Here is a 25,774-nt window from a genome sequence, read left to right as displayed (position 1 = left end):
TAGTAGCATTTTCTACTCTGACTTTTAAGTATCTGGATAATTATATAAGATTACCAACTCTTCAAATTACTCTAGAAATCCCAGATTTTCTTAAGACTTGCTAGTCAGAGACACTTCTGGGAGTCTACAAGAAATCTATGTTATAAATACTTCTAATGTCCTGGTGCCATGCAATTTGGGAATGACTTTAGTTGTAAAGCTGAGGCTCCTATTGGTCACATAGAAGCATTGGGTGTAGCCAATGTATTTTTTACTGGAAGATGAGGAAGAGATGGAGTTGGCCATTGCCTATGACTTTGCACAGTTCCTAATTTTCCCCCTGTTCTCTTTCTACGTGGTGTCTATTGGCGTTTACCCTTGGAACTGAGTCTCCCTTCTCCTCCAAATTAAACTATGGCAACATGAAAGGGATTGGTCCTCTGGAGAAAGATTGAGAACTGGAAGATGAGGGTGTGAAAGTTCTTGGTTCTTGCTTGACATACTAATTTGCTGCTTTCTTTGACAGGGAGTTAGCCCAAAGTGTCTGAAACATTCTCCTGAAAATACAGAAAAGCATTCTTGCTTTGCTTTATTTGCAAAATTTGGCAAAGAGGTAATATTTAAGTAATTTGTCTTAATGCATTATAGGATCTTTTAAAATGGTTGTTTAGTTTAAAAAATTCTAATTGTCAGTAACATAGTTATATATATATATATATATAGCTATATATATATATATATATTTTGTATTTTGTATTTGTCCATTTGTTTGAGGCAGGCTCTCATTATGCAGCCTTAACTGGTTTGGAACTCACTATGTAGACCAGGTTATCCACAAACTCATAGAGATCTGCCTGCCTGGGTCGCCTGAGTGCTAGGATCAAAGGTGTATGTCATCAGGCCAGCTTTTTTTTTCCTTCAGTTGTTGAAATAATAAATCTCTTTATGTGTTTATGGGTGCTTGTGTATGTATCATGGTGCACATATACATGTTAGAAGATAAATTACAGGAGTTGGTTCTCTTATGTCAGTATGGGTGTTACAAACTCTGGTCAACAGTCTTGGTGGCAAGCTCCATAACCTACTTACTGCCTGACTCACTGAGCCCTCTCTCTAGCCTGGGAAATTGGTTTCTTAAAGACAGATTGGGAGTGAGGTTTTGTTTATATGCTTGATTGCTGGGTTGCACCCTGCTAAACCAAATGCTTTTTCAGCTTTCACTAACCTGGTGGAGTTTTGCAGGTACTTTGTAGAATTTTAATTTTTTAAATTTAATTAAATTTATTGATGGTGGGTTTTTTGTTTTTTTTTTTTTTATAAATTTACTTATTGTCTATGCATTTGACACATGTGGAGGTCAGAGAACAACCTGCAAAAGCCAATTATCTTCCACATTGTGTCACCTGGGCCAAGCTCAGTTTGTCAGCCTTGATGGCAAGTGCCTTTACTAACTGAAGTATCTTTGTGGCTACTTTATGTGGGTCTTAAAGTGTAACCCAGGCTGTCCTTGAGCTTCTGTTCCTCTCTCCTCAGGGAGGCAAATGTTTGTCTTGGTAGTAAGGTCTTTTAAAAGCTTAACATAGTAAATCACTGTTTCAAAAATTGCTTACATTCCCAGGAAAATAATTTGATTGAATGATGACAACTCAAATATTATAACAATATATTGACCTGTATTAATAAATAATTATTCATAATAATGGGTTTCATTGTGACAATTTTGTATCTACCTATAATATACATTGATCATATGTCACCCCTAGCTTTATAAAAGGGGGAAGTCTTATATAAAAAGCTTTATATAGAGGGGAATAAGTACTTAAACAAATTAACTTTTTCTGGGAATTAGCATTTAGCTTTTAAGCAAATATAGATATGACAAAGGCTGCGTGCTTGTTCTTCACATTTAAGGACAGGGTGCATATTTTTAATTTTTAATTTGTGTGCTCTTTTTTTGTTTAGGTGTCAGTTAAAATGAAGCAGTACAAGGATGAACTTTTGGCTTCTTGTTTAACATTTGTTCTGTCCTTGCCACCTGACATCATTAAACTTGATGTTCGAGCCTATGTTCCTGCATTGCAGGTAGGTGTGTTTTAACTCTGATCACCACATTGTTTCCTGGGGACTTGGAAATGCCAAGTTAAAGCAGGTGCTTACCCAGCAGTGAGCTTGAATACTTCCTTGCTAGTAGGTTTTTAATAACAGAAATTGCTCTGCTCTTCCCCTACAAATTGACCTGAGAATTAGGTCTTGCGTGTGTTGAAAGCCTGCAGTAAATCCTCACCCATGGACTGCTGCTGTTTGTTTTCCTCTGCTGTTTTGAACTATGTCCACTAACTTGTAGCAGTTTCTCAGGTTTAACAATAGAAAACATATCAATTAGAAACAGTAAAAATAATTGATGTGGGTTTTCTTTTTTTTTTTTTAAAGATTTATTTTATTTATTATATATAAGTTCACCGTAGCTGTCTGCGGACACCCCAGGGGAAACCATCAGATCTCATTACAGATGGCTGTGAGCCACCATGTGGTTGCAGGGATTTGAACTCAGGACCTCTGGAAGAGCAGTCAGTGCTCTTAACCACTGAGCCATCTCTCTAGCCCGGGTTTTCCTTTTTAAGTCTTAATTTTCTATTTCAATTTTTCCCTGTTTGTATTGACATATAGATGGCTTTCAAGCTGGGCCTGAGCCATCTGCCATTGGCAGAAATAGGTCTGCATGCCCTTAAAGAATGGTCAGTTCACATTGACAAGTCTATAATGCAGCCTTACTACAAAGACATCGTCCCCTGCCTTGATGGATACCTGAATACGTCAACCTTATCAGGTAAGTCTTACAGAAATTGGGAGGATTACCATAAATAAAATTGGAATATGCTAATAAAGTTGATCTAGTATTTTTTGAGCTTGTAAAGTTCCATCACAGAATAATCAAAGTGTATTTGGTTGGTTTTTCTTTTAATTTGTTATTTCTTGGATGATTTGTAATATTTATAGACTGGAAGGAAACAAGCTTTTTTTGAGAATATAATTACAAGATTGCTTCCTTTCTTTCCTCTCCCCACTCTCCTTCAGATACATAGCGTGTTTGTTCACTAACTGTTAGTACATGCATATTTGCATACGTTCCTAAATGCTACCTGTCGAGTTCCTATAGTGTTCCTTACTCGTGTCATCATGGCTGTGCTTTTCCTTGGGAAGACCACTTCTCCAACTCCCAGCTGTCCTCAGTTGCTGGTAGTTTTTTCTGTAGGGCAGAGGTCATGCAGGCTTTTCACTGTCCCATTTGTCATGCTCTTTGGTGTCATCCTTGTTTAGCTAATGTTAGGACAATTAAGTTGGTAAAGTCTTTGTGGTTATAGCTTCTGATACTGCTGCAAGACATGATATCATTTCAAACGCCCCGAAGCTCTGGTTATTACAGTCTTTTTGCTGTCTCTTTTGCAGTATTCCTGAGCCTTAGGTATCGTAGTACTCTATACATGTCTCCACTGGGACAGGGCCCAAAAATGTTGCATTGTGATTGGTTGTGGTTTTCTGCAGTCGTTTCTGTTTAGTGCTGAGAGAAGTTTCCTTGATGAGGGTTGAAGTCTACACTTACTTGTGGGTATAAGGACACGTTTATACATTGTTGTTAGGGATTATCCTGGTTTAATAAATCAGTGATAGGTTCTCCTATAACATCTCCAGTGACATTGACTTCACTGGTACTGATTAGTTAGCTAGGTTTCCAGTACCAGGCATGGTTTCCTATTGTTGAGTATTGAAGGTTTTTTTTTTTTTCCCCTTGGTTTTTAAGGTCCTAAGTTCAATTATACAGCTGTTGGTAACACCAAGGTATGTAGGTTTGTAGTACTGGGCATGGTTTCCCATTGTTGAGTGGGTCTTAAGTCCAGTTATAGAGTTATTGGTAACATCAGTGTTTCCATATCATTACTTACTCTTAGGGTTATCGTACCATGCTTGTTATTGATGTGGTTCATAAGCATCACAGCAGGGGAAGAGTGTTCATTGCCTTCTTCCTTTGATAACCTGAATGGTACCTTTTGGTACCATGAAAGCCAGGCCTCAGGGCTGGGGATTTAGCTCAGTGGTAGAGCGCTTACCTAGGAAGCGCAAGGCCCTGGGTTCAATCCCCAGCTCCGAAAAAAAGAACCAAAAAAAAAAAAAAAAAGAAAGCCAGGCCTCAGAGAGGACACTGAGGTCAGCTCCAGTTCAGGAGTCTCTGGACCCTGTTTCTGAAGTGCATGATTTGCTTAGCAGTAGGGACTTACCTTCTCCCCCTGTTCAAGGAGAACAATAGGCTTTTCTGGCTATCAAAGTTTCTATTGAGAAATCAGCTATTATTTCTGATTTCTGATATGTGACTTGTTTTTGGTTTTTGTTTTCTGGTTTTTTTTCTCTTCCTGACTTCAACACACACTCTTTTTCTAGTATGCTTAGTGATATGATATGCCATTAGGATTTTATTTTCTGGTCTTGTCTATATTATATTCTTTGTATAGATGTATCTTTTCTTAGATTAGGGAAAGTTTTTTTTTTATGATCTTGTTGAAAATCTGTCCTATGGCATTGACTTGGGATTCTTCTCCGTCATCTATACCTATAATTCAAAGATTTCATTTTTTTTATAGTGTCCCACATTTTCTGTGTCTTCCTTCATGCTTCTCATTCATTAATTTTTTAGAATTGTCTTTGAGCTATTCTGTCTTCTGCTTGATCCATTGTGCTTGTTTGGTCTTCTGAAGTGACAATTTTGGAATTTTGGTTTCTTTTAAAAACATAGAAATATTATGAGAATATCTTTTCATTTTAATCCCAGGTGTGAGATATGGGGCTACGTCAGATTGACCACAGAAGCTACCATGATGTGCCTCATGCTCTGGCAGGGGTGTGACTTTTGACAACTGCGATAGTTTCTGCAATTAGTGATGTTTGGAATTTTGGGGACCTTTTGGATGGTCTATAAAATGCTAGGGCCCCAAGAGTGCTGTGGGTTGTTGGTTGTTTTTGGTCTTGGTTTAAGTAGTGATGTGCAAAGAAGAAACAAGAGGAAGAAATTAGATTCTCTGATGGTGAAGACTGAACTTGCTCCAAGGAACTTAACATGTCTAATCAGCAGAAAGTAGTCTAACAATAATGTCACCACCCCCTTTCTGACCCGTGACTTTATTCAGGGATCTCTTTCCTTTCCTCTCTATTCTTTTTTCTCTCTTACCTTGTGTATGGGATTGCAGGGGTTGAGAAGGGTAGAGGAATGAAGAACCCACACTGTATCAAAGATGAGCTACTGCTTTCCTTTGGGTTTCTTGTTTGGGCTGTTTTTGTGTTTTTGAATTCCATGTTCATTTCAGTTTGAGTCTTCAATGTTTCTGTTTCTTGATTGAATTCTATTTTAAGTCTTGGGTTATTTTTGTCATTTCTACCAGGTTTACGTTTGTATTTAGGGCATTTACTTAAGCTTATTCTTCATGATTTCACTGAGCTGTCTCTTTGTGTCTTTAAAGGCATTGGATTCCTTGATGAAGTTTAAGATTGTTCTTTTATATTCTGTGTCTTGGAGTTCATCTAGGTAATTTTCATTGGCAAGCATTTCTATAAGACTGGTAGGTTTGAGAGAGAAGACATGGGCTTATTGCTGATATTCTTGAGATGAAAGCTGGGCATGTGGAGTTCCTTTGCTTTGCATTATAGACAGAGCAGGTTGGGGCAGAAGAGAAAATGTGGAGCATGTTGGTTTTAGAGGTTAGAAATGGCTTTGTGGATTGAAGTGAGGTGGACAGATAGGATGTGCTTCATGATCTAAGCCTGGTGTTGGCAGAAGATAGGAGTGAGTAGAAAGGTTGGCTATGATAATGGGTTGGCCCTATGGTTTGGGGATTGGTAGGGTTGATCCAGGCCCAAACCTAAAGCTCTTTTGCATTGAAGGATCTGAAGAACAGAGTAGGCTGCTGCATTGGTTGCAAGACCATACTATATATTTAAAAATCAGGGGCAGTCAACAGACTACATCTTGAGGAGAATATGGGAAGTCTGGGTATGACGTGGGGTGATAGAGGTGACACAGAGTTATTTATGAATGGGTACAGGTAGGTCAGGTCCTCAATCAGGACAGAGGTCGAGGCTGTGGGACTAGGCTAGATCTGGCTGGTTTCTGAAAAATGATTAGAGGGCGATAGGGAATATTCACAAAGCTGGACCCTGAAGGAGGACATAGGAAATCTGGATATGGAGTATGGTGGAGGTGGCATAAAGGAATCTCTGTGTGAGTAGATGCAGGTTAGGTGGGTCCTGGTACAAACCTAGAGATTGGTTGAGGAGAAGGAGCAGGTAATGGGACAAGTCTATGACATGGGCTATAGGACTCTGTGGAACCTTAGAAGTCCTCATTTGGTGCTACTGTTTTGGGAGTTTAGGAGATGCAATCTTGATTGAGGTAAGTTCTTCCCTGGGGGGAAAGGGGGGGTCTGAAAGTTTTATAGCTTAGGCCTACTTCCAGTTTGCTATCTTTCTTTTATGTTTGAGGTTGAGATGTTATTTCTGAACTTCCTGCTTCTGCCATGCTGCTGTTTTCTTGCCTTGACATAGTCTTATTACTTTAAAACCATAGCTCAAATAAATCCTTTTATAAGTTGCCTGGAAGTGGTGTTTATCACAGTAACAGGAAATTAACTTAGTCCCTAACTGGTCAGCAGTCCTAAATTCAAACACATTGTATCTACCCATTGTTGGGGCCTAGGAGTCACCTCATAAACCACATGAACACTGATCTCAGAGGATAGTTTATATACCTCAGGATTGATCAAGGGTTAAAAATCTAGACTTGGGAGCTGGTTGTAATTTTGAGTTAAGATCCTACAAGGTTTTTAAGTCTAAAATCTACAAACATCAGTGCCAAGTTATTCCACCAATCAGGATTTAGGATTAGAAACATGTCTTTGTTATACACTTATCTCCCATTGGTTGGGGCATTCAACTGTGGCAGGGGACTTGGCCTTGTCTAACATTCATGTCTTAATTTGCCAACCAAGATGTCAGTTGCCCACGTACATGTCTCTTTCTGTCAAGTAGGATGCCAGTTCCCAGGAAGGTCGTGGGAACTTAAGCTTTACTCAACCCTTACTCAAAATGAATAGATACAGGTATCTCTCTTATATTGGGATCCATCCTAGGGACAGCGTATAAAAGCTTATAAAGGTTGACTCAGGTCTAAGCTTATTGTGGGTAACTGTACAAAGCAATTTCACTGACTTTTTTTGTAATTGTTTTCCAAGGGCATAGAACATAACTTGCACATGAGAAAGTTTCCTAGTAAAAGCAGAAACAACGTTAGAAAATTTCCTTTTAATTTTATTAACAGCACAAAATGGCAGGTAACAGTTATCTAGGTCTTAACACCATAAAGACCGGCTTCCAGCACATAAGAAAAATCAAGGTTAAAAAAAAGAAGAAGAAATCAAGTTAAGAACTAGAAGAACTGAGGTAGTGGCAATCAGGATTTTTGAGATCCAAAGATTTGGTGAACTAAGCCATACCCACCATGCAACTCATAGCTACTGATAATAACTCCATGGCTGTGGAATAGTCATCTGGGCAATGAAAATGAACATAGGTCAAAGATCTTATTTAACTCAGCAGTTAATAAGAGAAAGAAATAGATGTTACAACTGCTTCCCATAACCTGAATCTTTAAAACAATTTTTTTAACTTTAAATTCATTTGTGAGCCAGATGATGATGGCTTGAGCACCATTAATCCCAGAATTCAGGAGGCAGAAACCAACAGATCTCTGAGTTTGAGGATAGCCTTGTCTGCAGTGAGTTCCAGGACAGCTAAGGGGCACACAGAAAATCCCTGTCTTGAAAAACAACAACAACCACAAAACAAAACAAAACTGTATTTGTGTCAAGGCTTCACGAAGAGCAATAATATTACTTTTTTAAAATAAAATATATTTTATTTGGTGATGGGAGGGTATGAATAAACTACTTTTCCTCATGCAAGGGTCAGAGGAAAACTTATAGGAGTGATTCTTTCTTTCTGGTAATGTGGTTTCAAAGGATTAAATTCAGGTCATCAGTCTTGGCAGTTAGATACCCACAAGGTGTCTCAGCTGTCCATACTTAAAGTCTTAGAACAGCTTCCCTTAAAGTACTATTGTAAAGCAGTAATAAATAAAACGTATAAATGGAAAACTTTCCTGTATAACTAAGACCTAAGCTGCCAACCTGTTGTCCCACCATCCTTCAATGTACATTTTCTACATCAAAGCTGTGGCTGTACTTAACCCTGCAAAAAAATAAGTTCAAATCAGGACATTAGCACATATGTGATTGACGTTCACTCCTTACATCCTTTAGGAACTTGTAGTTTATAAACATTTTTGTATACTAGTTTAAGCATCATGTGTCCGTTTGGGTTTTTCTAATGTTTTCTCATGATTAGATTTGTTGGCATTCAGGAATTGCCACACCAACCATATGAACACTCATCTCAGTTAAGTGAGACTAGTTTATTGAACAAACACCACAAGACTGAACATTCAGGACCATAAAAAGGACTCAGAAGCCTATTCTCAGGGAAGGCTTATAAAGGAAAAAAAACCAAAGTGAGTTCATATACAGGTGCAGGAAGTGTTGCCCGATGATCAGCTATAACTCTAGTCATTTTAGACATAACATCCCATATTGGCCTTTAACTTGATGGGTCTTATGTAAAGCTTTGTGGAGTTTCTTAAGATTAACAAACCTCATGCAGAGTTTACAGGACCTAACAGGATATGTGATCAGTTGACAGTGTTCTGAGTCAGATTATTTTTCTGTGTCAATGACTGGCAGGCATATTACAGCAACAGTATGAAATAGCTGGCAGGCATGGAACAAAATAGCTACAGCTATGCTGGGGGAGGGGGCAGGGATCAAACTATAAAAAATTCAGTTTAATGTGGTAGTGTTCCTCCCTTGAAATCTGACCCACTATTAAGAGGGATTTTTGTTTGTTTCATTTTTGTCTTTTGGGTTTTTTTGGTTGTTTGTTCTTTACTTTCCCTTAATGAATCTATATTTGTTCTACTCAGATAAAAATGTTAAAAAAGAGGGTGATGGTGTTTGAGATAGTTCAGTAGGCAGTAACCCCCAGCCTTCATGACCTGAATCCAATACTCTGGGACCCAAGTGATGGAAGGAGAGAACCAAACAAGTTGTTCTCTGACTACCATATACATGCTGTGGCATATGTGTATCCTGTGATTAAAAAGCACAACTCTCATCTTTTATTGTGCTGTTTGTTTGTTTGTGTTTTTCCTGGTTTTAGTTGTTTTGTTTTGTTTTGAGACAGCGTTTCTCTGTGTAGCCCTGTCTGTCCTGGAACTCCCTGTGGAGACCAAGCTGGCCTCAAAGTTAGAGGTCCGATTGCCTCTGCCTCTTGAACACGAGGATTAAAGACGTGTGCCACCATTACCTGGCCACAGATCTCATCTTAAAGGGAAATAAGAGATTGTTTATTTTGGAACTGTTTTGAGTGACTATACCCTGGGAACACAGCTTTAAGTTACCCTCAAATTCCATGTTCCAATGTGGAAGCAGTTTCACACAGTTTTTGTAGTTTTGTGGAACTGAGAAAGTCCTAAATCAAGGCAAGTTTAAAATACATTGATGGGTACACCAGAGTGATAGGCACAAAGAGGTGGGAGAAGCTTCCTTCTAGGCGTAAGATGGCATTCTTAGCTTTTGGATTGGTAGAAACTAGTTGCAAATGTTCCAAGAGGTTTTTGTCTATTGTCACAAGATAGTACTTCTGAGGTGGTCAAAGAATAACAGCTCTAGAGGGCCAGAACTAATCAGTCTCTAGACATGCAGCATTCCAACGTCTCCACAGGACTGAGATTCTAATCTCAGTCAGACTCTGTGGACAGTGTCCATTCACAGTCTCTATCCCCAAGTAAAATAAACTTTAGGATAAACACTGTAAATACTGTTGTTCTTCATGAAGACTTCCCTCATAGTAGCTCTAGTGTCTATTCATTCACAGTTCTTCCTGCGTTGTTTATTGCTGTGATATTATAGAATGATAGTTTTTGCCTCCATTGCCTCTTTCTCTCGATTTTGCATTCTTTTAGACGAAATAACTTTCCTTTTCCGTCCCAGTAGGAACTTAAGAAATCTCATGTTTTCAAGGATTTGATTATGAGGCTTGACTTGTCACAGGTTTGGCATGTGTCTTAAGGTGGAAGGACTAACTCTTACCACCACAAAATGGTCAGCCTCTTTTAAGCACACCTTACCCAAGCCCAGAGGGGCTTCTTTTGACAGACAGTGATATTGAAAAGACAGCAGATCTATTTGTGTTCCGTAATTTTATGTTTTGAAATAATATTTTAAGTAACAAAGACTTTAATGTTCCTGTTTGATAATGTGGTATAAATGTTGCTTAAAATGTTTTTCCTGTTTACCTCCCACAGATGAAACCAAGAGCCACTGGGAAGTGTCAGCACTTTCTCGGGCTGCTCGGAAGGGATTTAATAGAGATGTAGTGAAGCTTCTGAAAAGGACAAGAAATGTTACATCTGTAAGAAATCCTTTTCTTTTCTTTACCTTAAGTAATTCAGAGATTAACCTAAGAAAATTTTAAAAATCTTCATTTAAATGTTAGTTCTTTTGCATACAAATTTAGAGAATGACCTAGGAATAATTTTGGTATCTTTTCAGCAGTGAAAACAGCCAACATTAACTATTTAGCTTCCCATCTTGAGTGCTTTCTTTGCTGTTCCCTACTTTGCACAGTGAAGGGTGTTGTGGTTCATATTCATAGGGGAGTCAAAACGCTGATGGAGGCACATAAGACTGATGTGTCCTTACTGCACGTAAGACTGATGCGTCCTTACTGCACGTAAGACTGATGCGTCATTACCGATGCCTGCATCAGGTTGAATTCACTCCCGTCTTTCTCTACCATGATTTGCTTCCTTCCTCGCTTTCTTGGTGCTTTTGGTGATATTATCTTGGCTAGGTGTTTGTTTTTTGTTTTTGTTTTCTTCTTAATTTATTACAGAGTAGGATCAGAAAAATAGAAAGAGATTTAGTTTGGAAAAAGTATTCATTGCTTGAAGTCATAGTAAAAATTGAGAAGTTCAATGTTGAAAACTAACTAAAAACTCTTGGATATGTATATTCAGTTTTCGAAGCTTTTGATTGAAAGACTAGATAAAACTATAAATATTTTTTAAGTTTTTGAATAATTTTATCATTTAAACAGTGGAATAAAATTACTTGAACAGAACTCAGGATTTGTAAACAAAATTTCTTCATGATACACAATGCCTATTTCCTAAGATCACGGATGCAAGCCCTAAACCTTGCTGTGAAGAGACACTATGACCAAGGCAACCCTTGTGAGAGAAAGGGTCTAACTGAGGGCTTGCTACAGTTTCAAAGCTTTAAGTCTATTATCACTGTGGCAGGGAACATGGTGGCATGGAGGTAGACATGATACTTTTTCTTTAAATTTTTGTTTTGTTTTGTTTTTTAAGACAGGGTTTCTCTGTATAGCCCTGGCTGTCCTGGAACTCTCTCAGTAGACTAGGCTGGCCTTGAATTAGAGATCTGTCTGCCTCTGCTTCCCAAGCGCTGAGACTGAAAGGTGTGCATCACCACTGCCCAGCTCTTTAAACCTTTACCTTTGTGAGTACCAGACTTAGTTCTGTTAAACTCTCTGATGCCCTCAAACTGTACTTTTATTTTCTTTGGTTCAGCTTGTTCCTTTTCATTATAGATCTGCGTAAGAGTGATCACTAATATTCACATGCCACAATCAATACTAGGCTATCTTTTGAAGTGTTCTCAGCTAGTACCATTAGTCCAAAACTTAATTTGCCCTCAGACAGATTTTTTTTTTGAACAGTGGCAGAAAACAGTTTCATCTTCACCAAAATAGCACAAGAATGGCCTCTATGACACTTACTAATATCCTTCTCCTCTGAATCTTCATAAGTTGGGTGACCAAAATCTATATTGCTCTCAATACCACTGTCTTCCATGATACTACTAGGATGGCTTATTAAGCCTTGCTTAAAGTGATCAACTACTTTCCTAATCCAGAGTCCTAAGGTATATGTTCTGTCAACAAGCAACATGGTCAGGCCTGTCACTACAATGCCTCATTCCCCGGTCCAACTTCTGTGCTAATCATTGTTCTGTTGGCTGTGAAGAGACTATGACCATGACAACCCTTATAAAAGAAGCATTTAGTTGGGGATTGCATAAAGTTTCAGAAGTGAGTCTTCATCATGGCAGAGAGCATGGCAGCACCGAGGCAGACATGGTGTTGAAGAAATAGCTGAGACTTCTACATCTGGATATTCACGCTGCAGGAAGAGAGTAATGTTGGGCCTGGCCTGGGACTTTGAAACCTCAAGGCCCATCCCTAGTGACATATTCCAAGGCCATGTTTCCTAATCCTTCGCAAATAATGCCAGTCCCTGATGGCTAAGCATCCAAATGTATGAGTCCTTGGAAGCTCTTTTTTTAAAACAAAAATTTTTTTTATTTATTCACTTTACATCCCAACATCAGCCTCTTCTATCCTCCCAATACCCCTTCATATAGAACCTCTCCCTATTTTTCCTTCTCCTCTCCTTTGAGAAGGGGGATCCCTTGGAGGCTCTTCTTATTCAAATCACCCCCTTTTTAATGTCTTTGTTCTTTGTATAGTGGTGGTTAACACAGATTTTTGTTTTGCTGTTTTGGGTATAAGTTAGCACTTTATTTAGAATTCTTTGTGATGAGACAGGCTGCATACTTATACAGCCCTGCACTCCCAAAAAGGCTGCCTGACAGAATACTCCTAGGTGATACTTTGAATTGTACGTAGAAATCCCCAGTTTTTTTCATGGTCACTGTGTCCTCGGTTGCCTTCTGTTGATGTGATAAAATGCAGACCAAACCAACTTGGGCTGTTATAGAAATCAGGCTCTTGAGAAACCAAGCAGCACTCAGAGAGTTGGAAAGCTCACTGTATTCCCACCTCTGTTGTGGGCCTGAAACACAGATAGTGCTTTGTAAGGTCTGTCCCTACCTGCAGTTTTTTTGTCTATGGTTTGAATAATAACAGTGCTGAATTCCTGTCTCCATCACTGCCTGAGGGTGGTCTCAGGACCTCTGAAGGACGTTTCCCTTCATGTTAACTATGTTTACAGAAACAAATGGCGTAGGTACTGAATAGGACATTCTTTCTTTAGCAAACAAGGTCAGTTTCTATGTTAACCATTTCTTAGCATTATTTGCACTTGCTTTTTCAACATAGAGGAAGGGGATTCAGCTCAAACAAGCAGGAGTACAACAAGCTGAGCCCAGTAAAGTTTCTAAAAAAGAAAAAAGAGTTTTACAGCACTCAGGCAGCGGATTGTAGAGGAAAGCACTATATTATGCTAGGTGCGTATTAAAATAATTGCTTACTGTATAATTTTCTTTCTTCAGTGGGAAGAAAGGTTTTAGACTTACAGGTTTAAGTTCATCATCAGTGGAAGATAGTACCTCCCAGAGGCATGAACTGAAGCAGAAAACCTGCTTATGACTTACTCTCCATACCTTTCTGAGTTTGCTTTCTCATATATGCTAACACCATCTATCCAAGGGTAGCACCACCCACTTTAAACATTTAGTCAAGAAAATACCCCACAGACATGCCCACAGGTCAGCACTATAGAGCCAACTCCCCAGTTGAGGGGTCCTCTCCCAGGTTATTCAGATTTATGTCTGAATTTGACCAACATTTTCCCTCAGTTACGAAGAAAGCCTTCCTCTTCAAGGGAAATATCTATCAACACACAAGTATTACAGTGAGTTTGCTAGCTGATCCTTCCTTACATATCTCTCATGAGATTGGTGATGATAACAAATGTAACTTTAGGCATCTGCAGTGAAACGTGTCAACATTTAGAAAGTCTGCTTGCTCTACTGAACCAGTATTTTCAGATGAGCAATGCATGATTGTAAAAAAAAAAAAAAAAAACAAAACCAAAATTCATTCAAAGTGCAAGATAAATGAATTTAGCATATTAGAGTCTATGTAAAAGCTCATTGATAAAGCTTCACATTGTGTCTTATATATTATGAAGGATAATTAGTGAACAACGATGACTACGAAGTTCTACTTTCTCTTCTACCTGTGATGAGCTCTGACTCCTTTGAAGTCCTTTATCCTTGTGACTCCTAAAGCCTTTGCATTAATATGAAGCAGATCCACTTTTCTGGGGTTTTTGTTTTGAAAATAATTTTCATAAAAATATGTTGTTTTTAACATAGCATTGACTTAGCATTATTTAAATGATACCTTTTAAAAGTTTGAATTACTAATATGATATTTAGGAGTGTGTCCCATATAAACAAAAGTGCCTTGGGAGTCCTTGGTACTTCTTTACAGTATAAAGAATCTTCCCAGAACTTGGGAGCTGCTGGCCTGGTGCTGGACATCAATCTGTAAAATTGGAAGAGTTATATCTTGTATGGATTCTCAGTAGCATTGATAGTACTACTGAATAAAATTTACATAACTATTCAAAGATATTAACAATGTAATCTTTCCTCTTCACTTTAATTTTAAATTCATTTATCACATTTATACAACTGAATACATTTTCAGGACGAAGCACTGTCCTTAGAAGAAATAAGAATTAGAGTAGTACAAATACTTGGATCTCTGGGAGGACAAATAAACAAAAATCTTATAACAGGTAAGCTTCTTCCTAAGGTAACCCTGTAGATATGTTTGCTCTTGGAGTTGACTATGTGTCTGTTTACTTTTCATCAGCTCTTCTGCAGGCATCTGATGACGTCAGGGTCACCTGGGCAGTAATAGCTTGTGCTCATACATGCTGTATCCAGTTCTATATTATTGCCACTATTGTTCTGGGCTACTAGTTTGGGCTACTCAAGCATAGTATTCTATTTCAAATTTCTTCAAAACTGATCAGTTTCCCTTTACCCTATCTAGTCACATTCAGAATTTGAAATCATTCTTTTTACTTTTCAAAACTTGTTGGATCCTCAAGTTGATCAGCTCAAAAGACTTTATGTCTGCTTCTCTTTCTCTTCTCTGACAAGAATGAATTATGAAGCCTGGACCGAATGGCCTAGAACATGCTATACAAACTAGCTAGGCTTTAAACTTAGAAAGATCTACCGTTTCTACCTCTTGAGTACTTGCATTAGAGGGTATGCAATCATGCAGGCTATCAAAGACTTTTTAATCTTTGCAGGTAGCATCTTCTGGCCTTAGGTGTGGGACAGACCCCACCAGGACTAGTCATGTGGGAGAACGCTAAACTTATGTTTTTTTTCTTTACTTTTTAAAGATTTATTAATTTTACATGTTTTGTCTGAATGTATATATGTGCACATCATTAATGCCTGGTGTCATGGAGGTCAGAAAAGGACATCTGATCCCCTGGAACTGGAGTTACAGATGGTTGTGAACCATAGAGCAAGTGCGGGGAACCAAATAAAGGTCTTCTGCAAGACCAACAAGTGCTTTGAACCACTGAGCCCGCTTTGCAGTACCTAAACTTAATATTTTAAAATGTGGATATTTTAAGTGTTTTTATACTAGAAAATCTCAGCTGTCTTTACTTTTGGACTTTGGTGTTAACTGGAGAGTTTTAGCTATTTAAGAAATTAGAACCTATACTTGGGAAAATTTGGTGGTCTTTGCTTCTGTGTGTGCATGCGCAGGTGCATGTGCATATGGAAGCCTGAGGCTGATGTCAAGACTCTTCCTTGACTACTCTCCACCTGACTCTTAGAGGCAAGATCTCTCAGTTGAACTAAAGGGGCTGCCTGTACATCTAGGCTGCCATGTTCACCCAGTATTTACTTGTTGACTTGCAATCTGAGCTCTGGTTCTAATGCTTATATGAAAATACTTATCAAGTGAGACAGTTGATAAGTATTTTAGTCCCTTTAAAAGAGGAGATTTGGTTCTGTTTTTGTGGAGAAAAGGTCATCAGTAATCTTGGCTGGCCTGGAACTTATACAAGGATGTTCCTGCTTCTGCCTCCCAAGTGCTAGAATTAAAGGCATGTGTCACCACAGCTGGCAAAAAGGAGATATTTTTCAAATATACTGATTATTTTGTATCCTGTTTAAAGTAGCTGTCACTGAATTTGCATATTCCTATTGAATAATGGTTTTAGTTAAGTTAAATTTAGAAATAAGACCTTCAATGGTTTTCATATTCTTTCATAATTAAAGCAGAAAAAAGGAAAGACAAAATATTTTAAAAGTACCCTAATTTAGCTAATGAGCTGTAAGAGTAAAGATCTTGAATTAAAAGCACTCTTCTAACACTTTTTTATCAGCTACATCAGGAGAAAGGATGAAGAAGTATGTGGCGTGGGACAGGGAGAAAAGACTCAGCTTTGCAGTACCCTTCAGAGAGATGAAGCCTGTCATCTATCTGGATGTCTTTCTGCCTCGGGTCACTGAATTGGCTCTTTCTGCTAGTGATCGACAAACTAAAGTATTTTCTATTTCATTTTATTCATTGTTTATAGTGTATTGCTTTAAAAAAATCTCTTCTAATATTACTTTTAAATGTTTTCAGATGTAGGTGTCATTGATAAATGAAAATTAAGTATAAATCCTCATAATAAATAATAACCTGTAATAGAAAATTTAATGCAAAGTGTGTTTGAAAGTAGTACTTGGCAAGAGTTTGATTATTATCTTAACTTTAGAGATTGGAAACAGATAATCTCAGATGTTACCACTCTTTTGTAGTTTTTTAAATTTTTTTATTTTTTTTGATTTGTACATTTTTAATGTGCTTACAAAATGTACTTATTAAAGTAATATTTACTAATGAAGCCAGGATGTGTAGTTTTGTTTTATTTTGTTTTTTCTTTTCTTTTCTTTTTTTTTTGGAGCTGGGGACCGAACCCAGGGCCTTGTGCTCGCTAGGCAAGCGCTCTACCGCTGAGCTAAATCCTCAACCCCAGGATGTGTAGTTCTAAGCTGTGTGAAATATAATTCATATGAATGTATTACCTTCAGAGTCTGAAGTTTTTAAATTTCATTTCTTAATTCTTGGATAAAGATTAAAGTGAACACAAGTATTAATTATATTAAAAACTACTATCTTCTGTTTTTTGTTTTGTTTTGTTTTGTTTTGTTTTTTTAGTACACAGTAGTTACCATAATACGTTTTTTCTCTTAAATGGCTAATTAAGGAAAAAATTTAAAAATATTGTTTTGTAAATATGGTAACCAAAACTTTGTTGAACTTGGTCCCTCTTAGGTAGCAGCTTGTGAACTGTTACACAGCATGGTTATGTTCATGTTGGGAAGAGCCACTCAGATGCCTGAAGGTCAGGGGTTGCCTCCCATGTACCAGCTTTATAAGCACATGTTTCCTGTGCTGCTTAAACTTGCATGTGATGTGGATCAAGTAAGTACATGATTAGGATCTAAACAATTGTAAAAACTCCAAAAACATATGATCTCATACTGGGCATGGTAGAGCACTCCTGTAATCCCAGCACTTGGCAGAGACAGGAGGGTTGAATAAAGTGTAGGGCCAGCACACCACAAGAAAAAGAAGTAGTTTCATCAGAAGCCGCTGCTGCCTTCCTGCTGCCCTGTTCAGTCTAAGGTACTTGGTCCAGTGACCTGGAGATTGGAACATTTTTTTAAATTACATTTTACTATTTTGGTGAGGGGTGGGTTTTGAGACAGGATTTCTCTGTGACGCCATTGCTGTCCTGGACCTCACTTGTAGACAGGCTCACCTTAAACTCAGAGATCGCTCTGCCTCTGCCTCTGCCTCTGCCTCTGCCTCTGCCTCTGCCTCTGCCTCTGCCTCTGCCTCTGCCTCTGCCTCTGCCTCTGCCTCTGCCTCTGCCTCTCTGCCTCTGCCTCTCTGCCTCTGCCTCTCTGCCTCTGCCTCTCTGCCTCTGCCTCTCTGCCTCTCTGCCTCTGCCTCTCTGCCTCTGCCTCTCTGCCTCTGCCTCTCTGCCTCTGCCTCTGCCTCCTCTGCCTCTGCCTCCTCTGCCTCTGCCTCCTCTGCCTCTGCCTCTGCCTCCTCTGCCTCTGCCTCCTCTGCCTCTGCCGCCTCTGCCTCTGCCGCCTCTGCCTCTGCCGCCTCTGCCTTTGCCTCTGCCTCCTCTGCCTCTGCCTCCTCTGCCTCTGCCGCCTCTGCCTCTGCCGCCTCTGCCTCTGCCGCCTCTGCCTCCTCTGCCTCTGCCTCCTCTGCCTCTGCCTCCTCTGCCTCTGCCTCCTCTGCCTCTTCTGCCTCTGCCTCCTCTGCCTCTGCCTCCTCTGCCTCTGCCTCCTCTGCCTCTTCTGCCTCTGCCTCCTCTGCCTCTGCCTCCTCTGCCTCTGCCTCTGTCTCCTCTGCCTCTGCCTCTGTCTCCTCTGCCTCTGCCTCCTCTGCCTCTGCCTCCTCTGCCTCTGCCTCCTCTGCCTCTGCCTCCTCTGCCTCTGCCTCCTCTGCCTCTGCCTCCTCTGCCTCTGCCTCCTCTGCCTCTGCCTCTGCCTCCCAAGATTAAAGTCATGCTGGAACTAAAGGCGTGAGTGACTATGACCTGCTACACTTTAAAGTTTCTTTCTTTAGTTTTTTTTTTAAAAATTTTATTTATTTATTATATGTATGTAGGTGAGCACACTGTCACTGTCTTCATGCATACCAGAAGAGGGCATCAGATCCCATTACAGATGGTTGTGAGCCACCATGTGGTTGCTGGGATTTGAACTCAGGACCTCTGGAAGAGCAGTCAGTGCTCTTAACCGCTGAGCCATCTCTCCAGCCCAAAATTTCTTTATTTTAATTTACTTTATGTTATTTTTATTGAAAATAGATTTTTCAAACAATATACTCTAATTATAGTTTCTTCTCTCCCAGTTCCTTCCAGATCCTCCCCATCCGCCCAAGTCTACACCCTTCCTATCTCATTAGAAAGCAGGCATGTTTAAAAAAAATAGTAATAAAATAAGATAAAATAAAAACAAATATACCAGAATAGTTCAAAACCAACCAACCAACTAACCAAAAATCGGGGGTGGGGGGATGGGGGATGGGGGAGGGCACAGATAGCCAGAGGAAAGGGACAGGCAACACAGATGTAAAGACACATACATAGACATCTTAAAAAAAGAATTAAAAAGCTTAATATATGAGCTTGTTTTGTGTTGGCTCTCTTGCTGGGCATGGGACCTGTCCTTCAGTGTGGTTTGTGTACACAATGAAACTTTATTGGAGAATACTAATTGTTCCTTTTCAAGCAATTATCAGTTGGAGTGAGCTTCTGAATGAGGGATGGGGCTTGCGTCTGCTTCCCCTCTCAGCACTGGCAACTCACCTGACTTAGACCCATGCAGGGCCTGTGCATGTTGCCATAGTCTCTGCAAGTACAGATGGCTGTCATTAGTCCTGTTGTGTCTGGAAGGCCTCATTTCCTTGGTGGTTTCTGTTGCCTCTGACTCCTAAATTCTTTCCACCTCCTCTTGCATAGTTCCCTGAGCCCTAACAGGAGAGATTTGATGGATATATACTATTTAAGACTTAGTGTTCCAGGGGCTGGGGATTTAGCTCAGTGGTAGAGCGCTTACCTAGGAAGCGCAAGGCCCTGGGTTCGGTCCCCAGCTCCGAAAAAAAGAACCAAAAAAAAAAAAAAAAAGAACCAAAAAAAAAAAAAAAAAAGACTTAGTGTTCCAATGTTTCTTGCTGTCTACTCATTGTCCGGCTATGGGTCTCTTGCATTTGTTTCCATCTACTGCAAGAGGAAGCTTCTCCGATGATGCTTAAACAAGACTAATCTGTGGATGTAGCATAATGTCATTAGCAGTCATTTTATTGCTACATTCCTTTAGCAGAACAATATAGTATTTGGAGGTCCTTGCCCTCTCTAGTTTCAAGATTTCAGCTATCTAAGCATTGTCATGGGTTCCATCTCATGGAGTGGGCCTTAAATATAATCAGGTAGTGGTTGCTTGCACATACATCTCTTTCGAACTATAGTAGCAGTGTATTTTGTGAGCAGGTCACCACTCACAAATTGAAGGGTGTTTACTGTTCTCCAGTGGTGTGTAGAGTACTTTCCAGTATCACAGACACTAGTTTCCAGGGCTGAAGGCTCCAGTTAGATCCCAGTTTGACTTCTCCAAGTTCAGTGAGTTATGCAGGTGTTGACTTCAGCAGTAGGGCCTTATCATTAGTTTCTGGAAAGCAACCAATAGCCTTGGCAATAGCCCATACTACCTAGCACCTTGGTCAACAACTATGTTAGATGTAATTCATTCCTAATACTGGAAGTTTCACTTGTCTAGTTGGGGCTCTGTCTCCCCTGTTATTTGGCAATTTTATTAAAATTGCCTTCTTATATGCATATACTTTTAGGAAGCTTCGAAGGTATTAGGTTTCCGTACAATCCCCTCGAGTGGTCCTTAGTTTTAGCTATATTCCCTCCTTTCCCCTTTTCTTCCTCCCCCCTCCCTGTTTGTTCCTCCCATTCTAGTCAACTTTCCCATCCCCCATCCATGTTTACCTGTGGAACTCTTTCCCTAACCCTAACCCTCCCTTAGCCTCTTATGATATACTTAAACACTGTGGTTGTACAGATTGCATTTCCTTATTGAAGACTTACTACTTAACATCCATGTATAAGAGAATACATAACTTCATTTGTCCTTTTCAGACTTGGTTACCTCACTCGGGATGAATTTTTTTTTTTCTAACGTCATCCATTCACGAGGGAATTTCATGATTTCTTTTATTTCTTTTGTTTTCCTTCTTTGAACAGCTGAGTAATACTCCATTGTGTAAATGTGTACCATATTTTCTCTCTCTCTTACTTTTTTTGTTTGTTTGGTTTTTTCCAGACAATGTTAATCTGTTGTAGTCTTGACCGTCCTTGAACTCACTCTGTAGACCAGTTTGTCCTCAAACTCAGAGATTCTCCTGCCTCTGCTTCCCAAATTCCAGGATTAAAGGTGTGCCCCACTACCTGGCATTATACCAAGTTTTCTTTATTCATTCATCAGTTGGTGAGCATCTAGGCTGTTTCCAATTTCCAGCTATTAGACTATAGTGGCAGTTAACAGTCGAGCAAGTGTTTCTGTAGTTAGATGTGGAGATCTTTGGGTATGTATCCAGGAGTAGTATAGCTGGATCTTGGCATTGTCTATTTCTAGCTTCCTGAGGAACTGCCCCACAGTTATCCACAGTGGCTGTAAAGTTTGCACTCTACCATCAACGGATGAGTGTTCTCACTGCTCATCCTCACCAGCATGAGCTGTCATGAGCTTGGTCATTCTGATGGGTGTAAAATGAAATCTCAAAACAGTTTTGAATTGCATTTTCCTGATGGCTTCAGATGTTGAACATTTCTTTAAGTGTTTCTTAGCCATTTGTGCTTCATCTTTTCAGAGCTCTATTTAGATCATTGTGTTATTTCTTTCCTTGATGTCTAGTCTTTCAGTTCCTTTAATATTTTATGTCTGCCCTCTGCTAGATGTGTTGTTGGTAAAAATCTTTTCTTATTTTGCAGGCTACCACTTTGTCCAAATGCTGTTTTCCTTTGCCATACAAAAGCTTTTCAGTTTCAGGATATCCCATAAGTTCTTGTTCTTAGTGCCAGGTCTATCAATGTTCTGTTCAGAAAGCCTTTTCCTATACCACTGAGTTCAAAACTATTCCTCACTTTCTCTTCTGTCAGAGTCAGTGTATCTGGCTTTATGTTGAGGTCTTGATCCATTTGTAATTGAGTTTTGTGTGGGGGTGAAAAGAATGGGTCTATTTGCATTCTTCTACATAAAGTTACCTAGTGTGAATAGCCCCATCTGTTAAAGATGGTGTCTTTATTCTAATGTGTATTTCTGTATTCCTTATTTAAAAAAATCTGGTGTCCATATCAGGGTCTTTAGATCAGTTCTATTGATCAGCATGTCTTTTTTATACCAATACCATGCTGTTTGTATTACTATAGCTCTGTGGTACAGTTTGGAATTGGGGTTGGTGATACCTCTAGCTATCCTGGATTTTTTTGTGTTTCCATATGAAACTGAGAATTATCCTTTAAATTTCTGTCAAGAATTGTGTTATAACTTTGATGGAGGTTGCATTGAATCTGCAGATTGCTTTTCTAGAGAACAGCTATTAAATTAATTCTACCAATTCATAAAAATAGACCTGTCTATCCTCTTGTCTGTTCTTAAATTTCTTTCTTCAATGTCTTTATACTTTTATTTTACTCATCCTTCACTTACTTGGATAGAGTTACCCCCAAGATATTTTATATTTTTTGATACTGGTGTGAAAGGTATTATTTCCCTGACTCCTTTTAGTTTGTCATTTGTATATGGGAATGCTAATGATTTTTGTATCCTGAGACTTAGCTAAAACTGTTTATCATCTATAGAAGTTTCCTGGTGTAGTTTTTACTGTTTTTTGTTGTTTGCTTGTTTTGTTATTAACGTATCATCTTCAAATAAGGATACTTTGATTTCTTTTCCAATTTCAATGCCCTAATTGCTCTGGCTAAAATTTCAGATACTGTATGAATAGATATATAGAGAGCAGACAACTTTGTCTTGCTCTTGATTTAGTGGAAATGCTGTGAGTTTCACTCTGATTAGGTTGATGTTGGCTGTGGGCTAGCTGTAAGTTGCTTTTATTATTTTGAATTATATCCCTGTACCCCTAGTCTTTCAGTGCTTTTATCATGAGGGGATATGGTATCTTGTCAAAGGGTTTTTTTTTTTGCATCCAATGAGATAATCATGTAGTTTTTATCTTTCAGCCCCTTTATATGGTGGATTACATTTATTCACTTACATATGTTGAACCATCTTTGTATCTCTAGGGTAAAGCCTTCTTGGTTGGGGTTGATGATCTTTTTGATGTGATCTTGGATTTGTTTTGCTAGTGTTTTATTGAGAATATTTGCATCTGTCTAAGGGAAACTGGTCTGTAATTTTGTTTCTTTGTTGGGCCTTTATTTGGTTATCAGGTAACTGTAGCCTCTTAAAATGAACTGGGCAGTGTCCCTTCTGTTTCTATTTTATGGGATAATTTGAGGAGTATTGGCATTAACTTTTCTTTGAAAGTCTGGTAAAGTCCTGTACTAAAACCATTTGGCCTGGAGCTTTTTAGGGGGCTGGGGGGGTGGGAGACTTAATTACTGCTTCTATTTCACTAAAGATAATAGTTTAAATTGCTTATCTGATGTTGCTTTAATTTTGCTAAGTGGTATGTATTGAAACATTTTTTATTTATTTTACATTTTCCACTTAGTTGGAGTACAGCTTTTTTTTTAATTTTATTTTTCTTAGATATTTTATGTATTTACATTTCAAATGTTATCCCCTTTCCCTCCTCTCTCATACTTTCTCCCTCCTGCCTCCTGCTTCTATGAGGATGACCCCAATCCCACCCATCCTCTCCAACCTCAACACCCTGGCATTACCCTACATTGGGGAAACGAGTCATCAAAGAGTGGTGCAGGTACTGAAGAAAGGGCTTTTTCTCCTATTGATGCTGGACAATGCCATCCTCTGCTGCATATGTGGCTGTAGTCATGGGTCCCACCATGTGTACTCATTGGTGGGTGCTATAGTCCTTGGGAGCTCTAATGGAGTCTGGTTGCTTGATATTGTTGTTCTTCCTATGGGTTTGTAAACCCCTTCAGCTCCTTCAGTCTTCCTTCTAACTCCTCCATTGGAGTCCCCTTGTTCAGTCCAATGAGATGCAAGCATGCTCATCTGTATCAGTAGGGTTCTGGCAGAGCCTCTCAAGAGACACCCATATCTGGCTCCTGTCAGCAAGCACATTTTGGCATCAGCAATAGTGCTTGGGTTTGGTGTCTGCATATGGGATGGATTCCTAGGTGGGGCAGTCTCTAGATGACCTTTCTTCAGTACCTGCACCACTCTTTGTCCCTGTATTTCCTCCCATGAGTATTTTGTTCTCCCTTCTATGAAAGAATGAAACATCTACATTTTGGTCTTCCTTCTTAAGCTTCATATGGTCTGTGAATTGTTTCTTGGGTATTCCCAGCTTTTGGGCTAATATCCAGTTAACACTGAGTGCATACCATGTGTGTTCTTTTGTGACTGGGTTGCCTCATTCAGGATGGTATTTTCTAGTTCCATCCATTTGCCTAAGAATTTCATGTAGTCATTATTTTTAATAGCGGAGTAGTATTCCATTGTGTAGATGTACCACATTTTATGTATCCATTCCTCTGTTGAAGGGCATCTGGGTTCTTTCCAGTTTCTGGCTATTATAAATAAGGCTGCTATGAATATAGTGGAGCATGTGTCTTTGTTATATGTTGGGGCATCTTTTGGGTACATGCCCAAGAGATATTCTTTCTATTTGACTATCAGATTTGGAGTGGTTTTATTCATTTCCTTCCATTATCTTTTTTTTTCATAGATTTTTAAAAAGGGGTTTATTTACTGTTTAAAGAGTAAGTATATTCATAAAGGCTGTTTGCTGCTTTTTTCATAAATGTCATTTTCTTGTTCTTTCGCTGTGTTCAATGCACAGGGCCTGCTGAAATAGGTTTGCTGGGCTCAAGTGGAGACATGATGTCCTGACTGCTATTCATTGTGTTTTATGCTGGCATCTAGGCATCTGGGATTGGGAAGATTATAATTCTATATGATGAAATCTTTTCTTATCTTTGTTGGGTGGGTGTTTTGTTTTTGGTTTCTGTTGCTGTCTCTCTCGGGGTCTTAGTGGCTGTGTCTTACCTGGGACACATTCTTCTATGCTGTTAGTAGGTGTGGCTTCTAGAGATTGGGAGCTGATACTTAGGAGTGGAGATGCGGGGAAGGACTGAGGGGCCCACAGTAGGAAAGAAGACAGACTGTTCTGCCTTGATCTGTTTATTCCCTTGGGAATGGGAACAGAGAGTGAGGGTAGGGGAAGAAGGCTGCAGTAAAGATCCTGCTGCAGAGTTGGGGATTAGATCAGGGACTGCATCTTGAGGAGCAGAGGGAAAGGTGAACATCTGCTTCCCTGGTAAGAGTGTGGATTGTTTTTCGTGATCCATTTTGTCTGTGCCTTTTGATTGGAGAATTGAGGACATTGATATTTAAAGTTATTATTGAAAGGTCTGTATGGATTGCAGTCACTGTGTTGTATTTCTGTTGTTGATGATTATGCTCTTGGTGTTCATGTTTAGTCATTACAGGCTTGTTTCTTTCCTTTGTACAAGCTCTGAACTGTTCTTATTCCTCTGTTCAGTATTGCTTCCTCTATTTTTGTTTTGCCCTAGTCTCCTAGATATTAAATTTTAAAGACTGTGTCATAAAACTATCTTTTTTCTTTCCCTTCAGGATATATTAGTGTAGGTTGGTAGTCATGGTCATTGAGAACTTGGAGTGAGTTTCTTCAGGCTCTTCTGACTTTCAGTCTTTTCATTAAGAAATCAGTTGTTCTGATAATTTTTTTCCCTCTTGGAGATTTCAATATTTTCTTTGTTCTGAAAACTTAATGTTTTAACTATTATATACCATGAGGAGTTTCTTCTATGGTCTTGTCTATTTGGTATTTTTTTGTGCTTGTGTCTTTATGGGTGTGTGTGTCATTCTTTACTTTGGGGAAGTTTTCTTCTGTTATCTTGTTGACGATCTGGTTTGTACTGTTGACTAGGATTCTTCATCATCTATGCCTATAATTCAAAGATTTGGTCTCTTCATGGTGTCTCTCATTTCATGTGTCTGTCTTTTTCTTTTTTTATAGTTTTTATTTATTTTATTTATATTTTTTATAATTTTTTATTTCTTTTTTATAGTATTTA

The 25,774-nt window shown here is 39.0% G+C and overlaps 1 protein-coding gene across 3 annotated transcripts in view; it reads left to right on the top strand.

Annotated features, from left to right (window-relative positions):
* Prkdc (protein kinase, DNA-activated, catalytic subunit) overlaps positions 1–25,774 on the top strand; it is a 217,066-nt gene that overhangs the window by 36,462 nt on the left and 154,830 nt on the right. For all 3 annotated transcript variants that reach the window (NM_001108327.2, XM_087576674.1, XM_087576675.1), the window contains 7 exon segments: positions 506–592; positions 1,942–2,061; positions 2,647–2,806; positions 10,439–10,545; positions 14,617–14,707; positions 16,331–16,491; positions 17,269–17,418. In NM_001108327.2, the coding sequence (NP_001101797.2) occupies positions 506–592; positions 1,942–2,061; positions 2,647–2,806; positions 10,439–10,545; positions 14,617–14,707; positions 16,331–16,491; positions 17,269–17,418 (876 nt within the window).

The sequence above is a fragment of the Rattus norvegicus genome, chromosome 11, assembly GCF_021556685.1.
Source record: "Rattus norvegicus strain SHRSP/BbbUtx chromosome 11, alternate assembly SHRSP_T2T, whole genome shotgun sequence".
NCBI classification, from domain to species: domain Eukaryota; kingdom Metazoa; phylum Chordata; class Mammalia; order Rodentia; family Muridae; genus Rattus; species Rattus norvegicus.
This window is presented reverse-complemented; position numbering and strand designations above follow the sequence as displayed.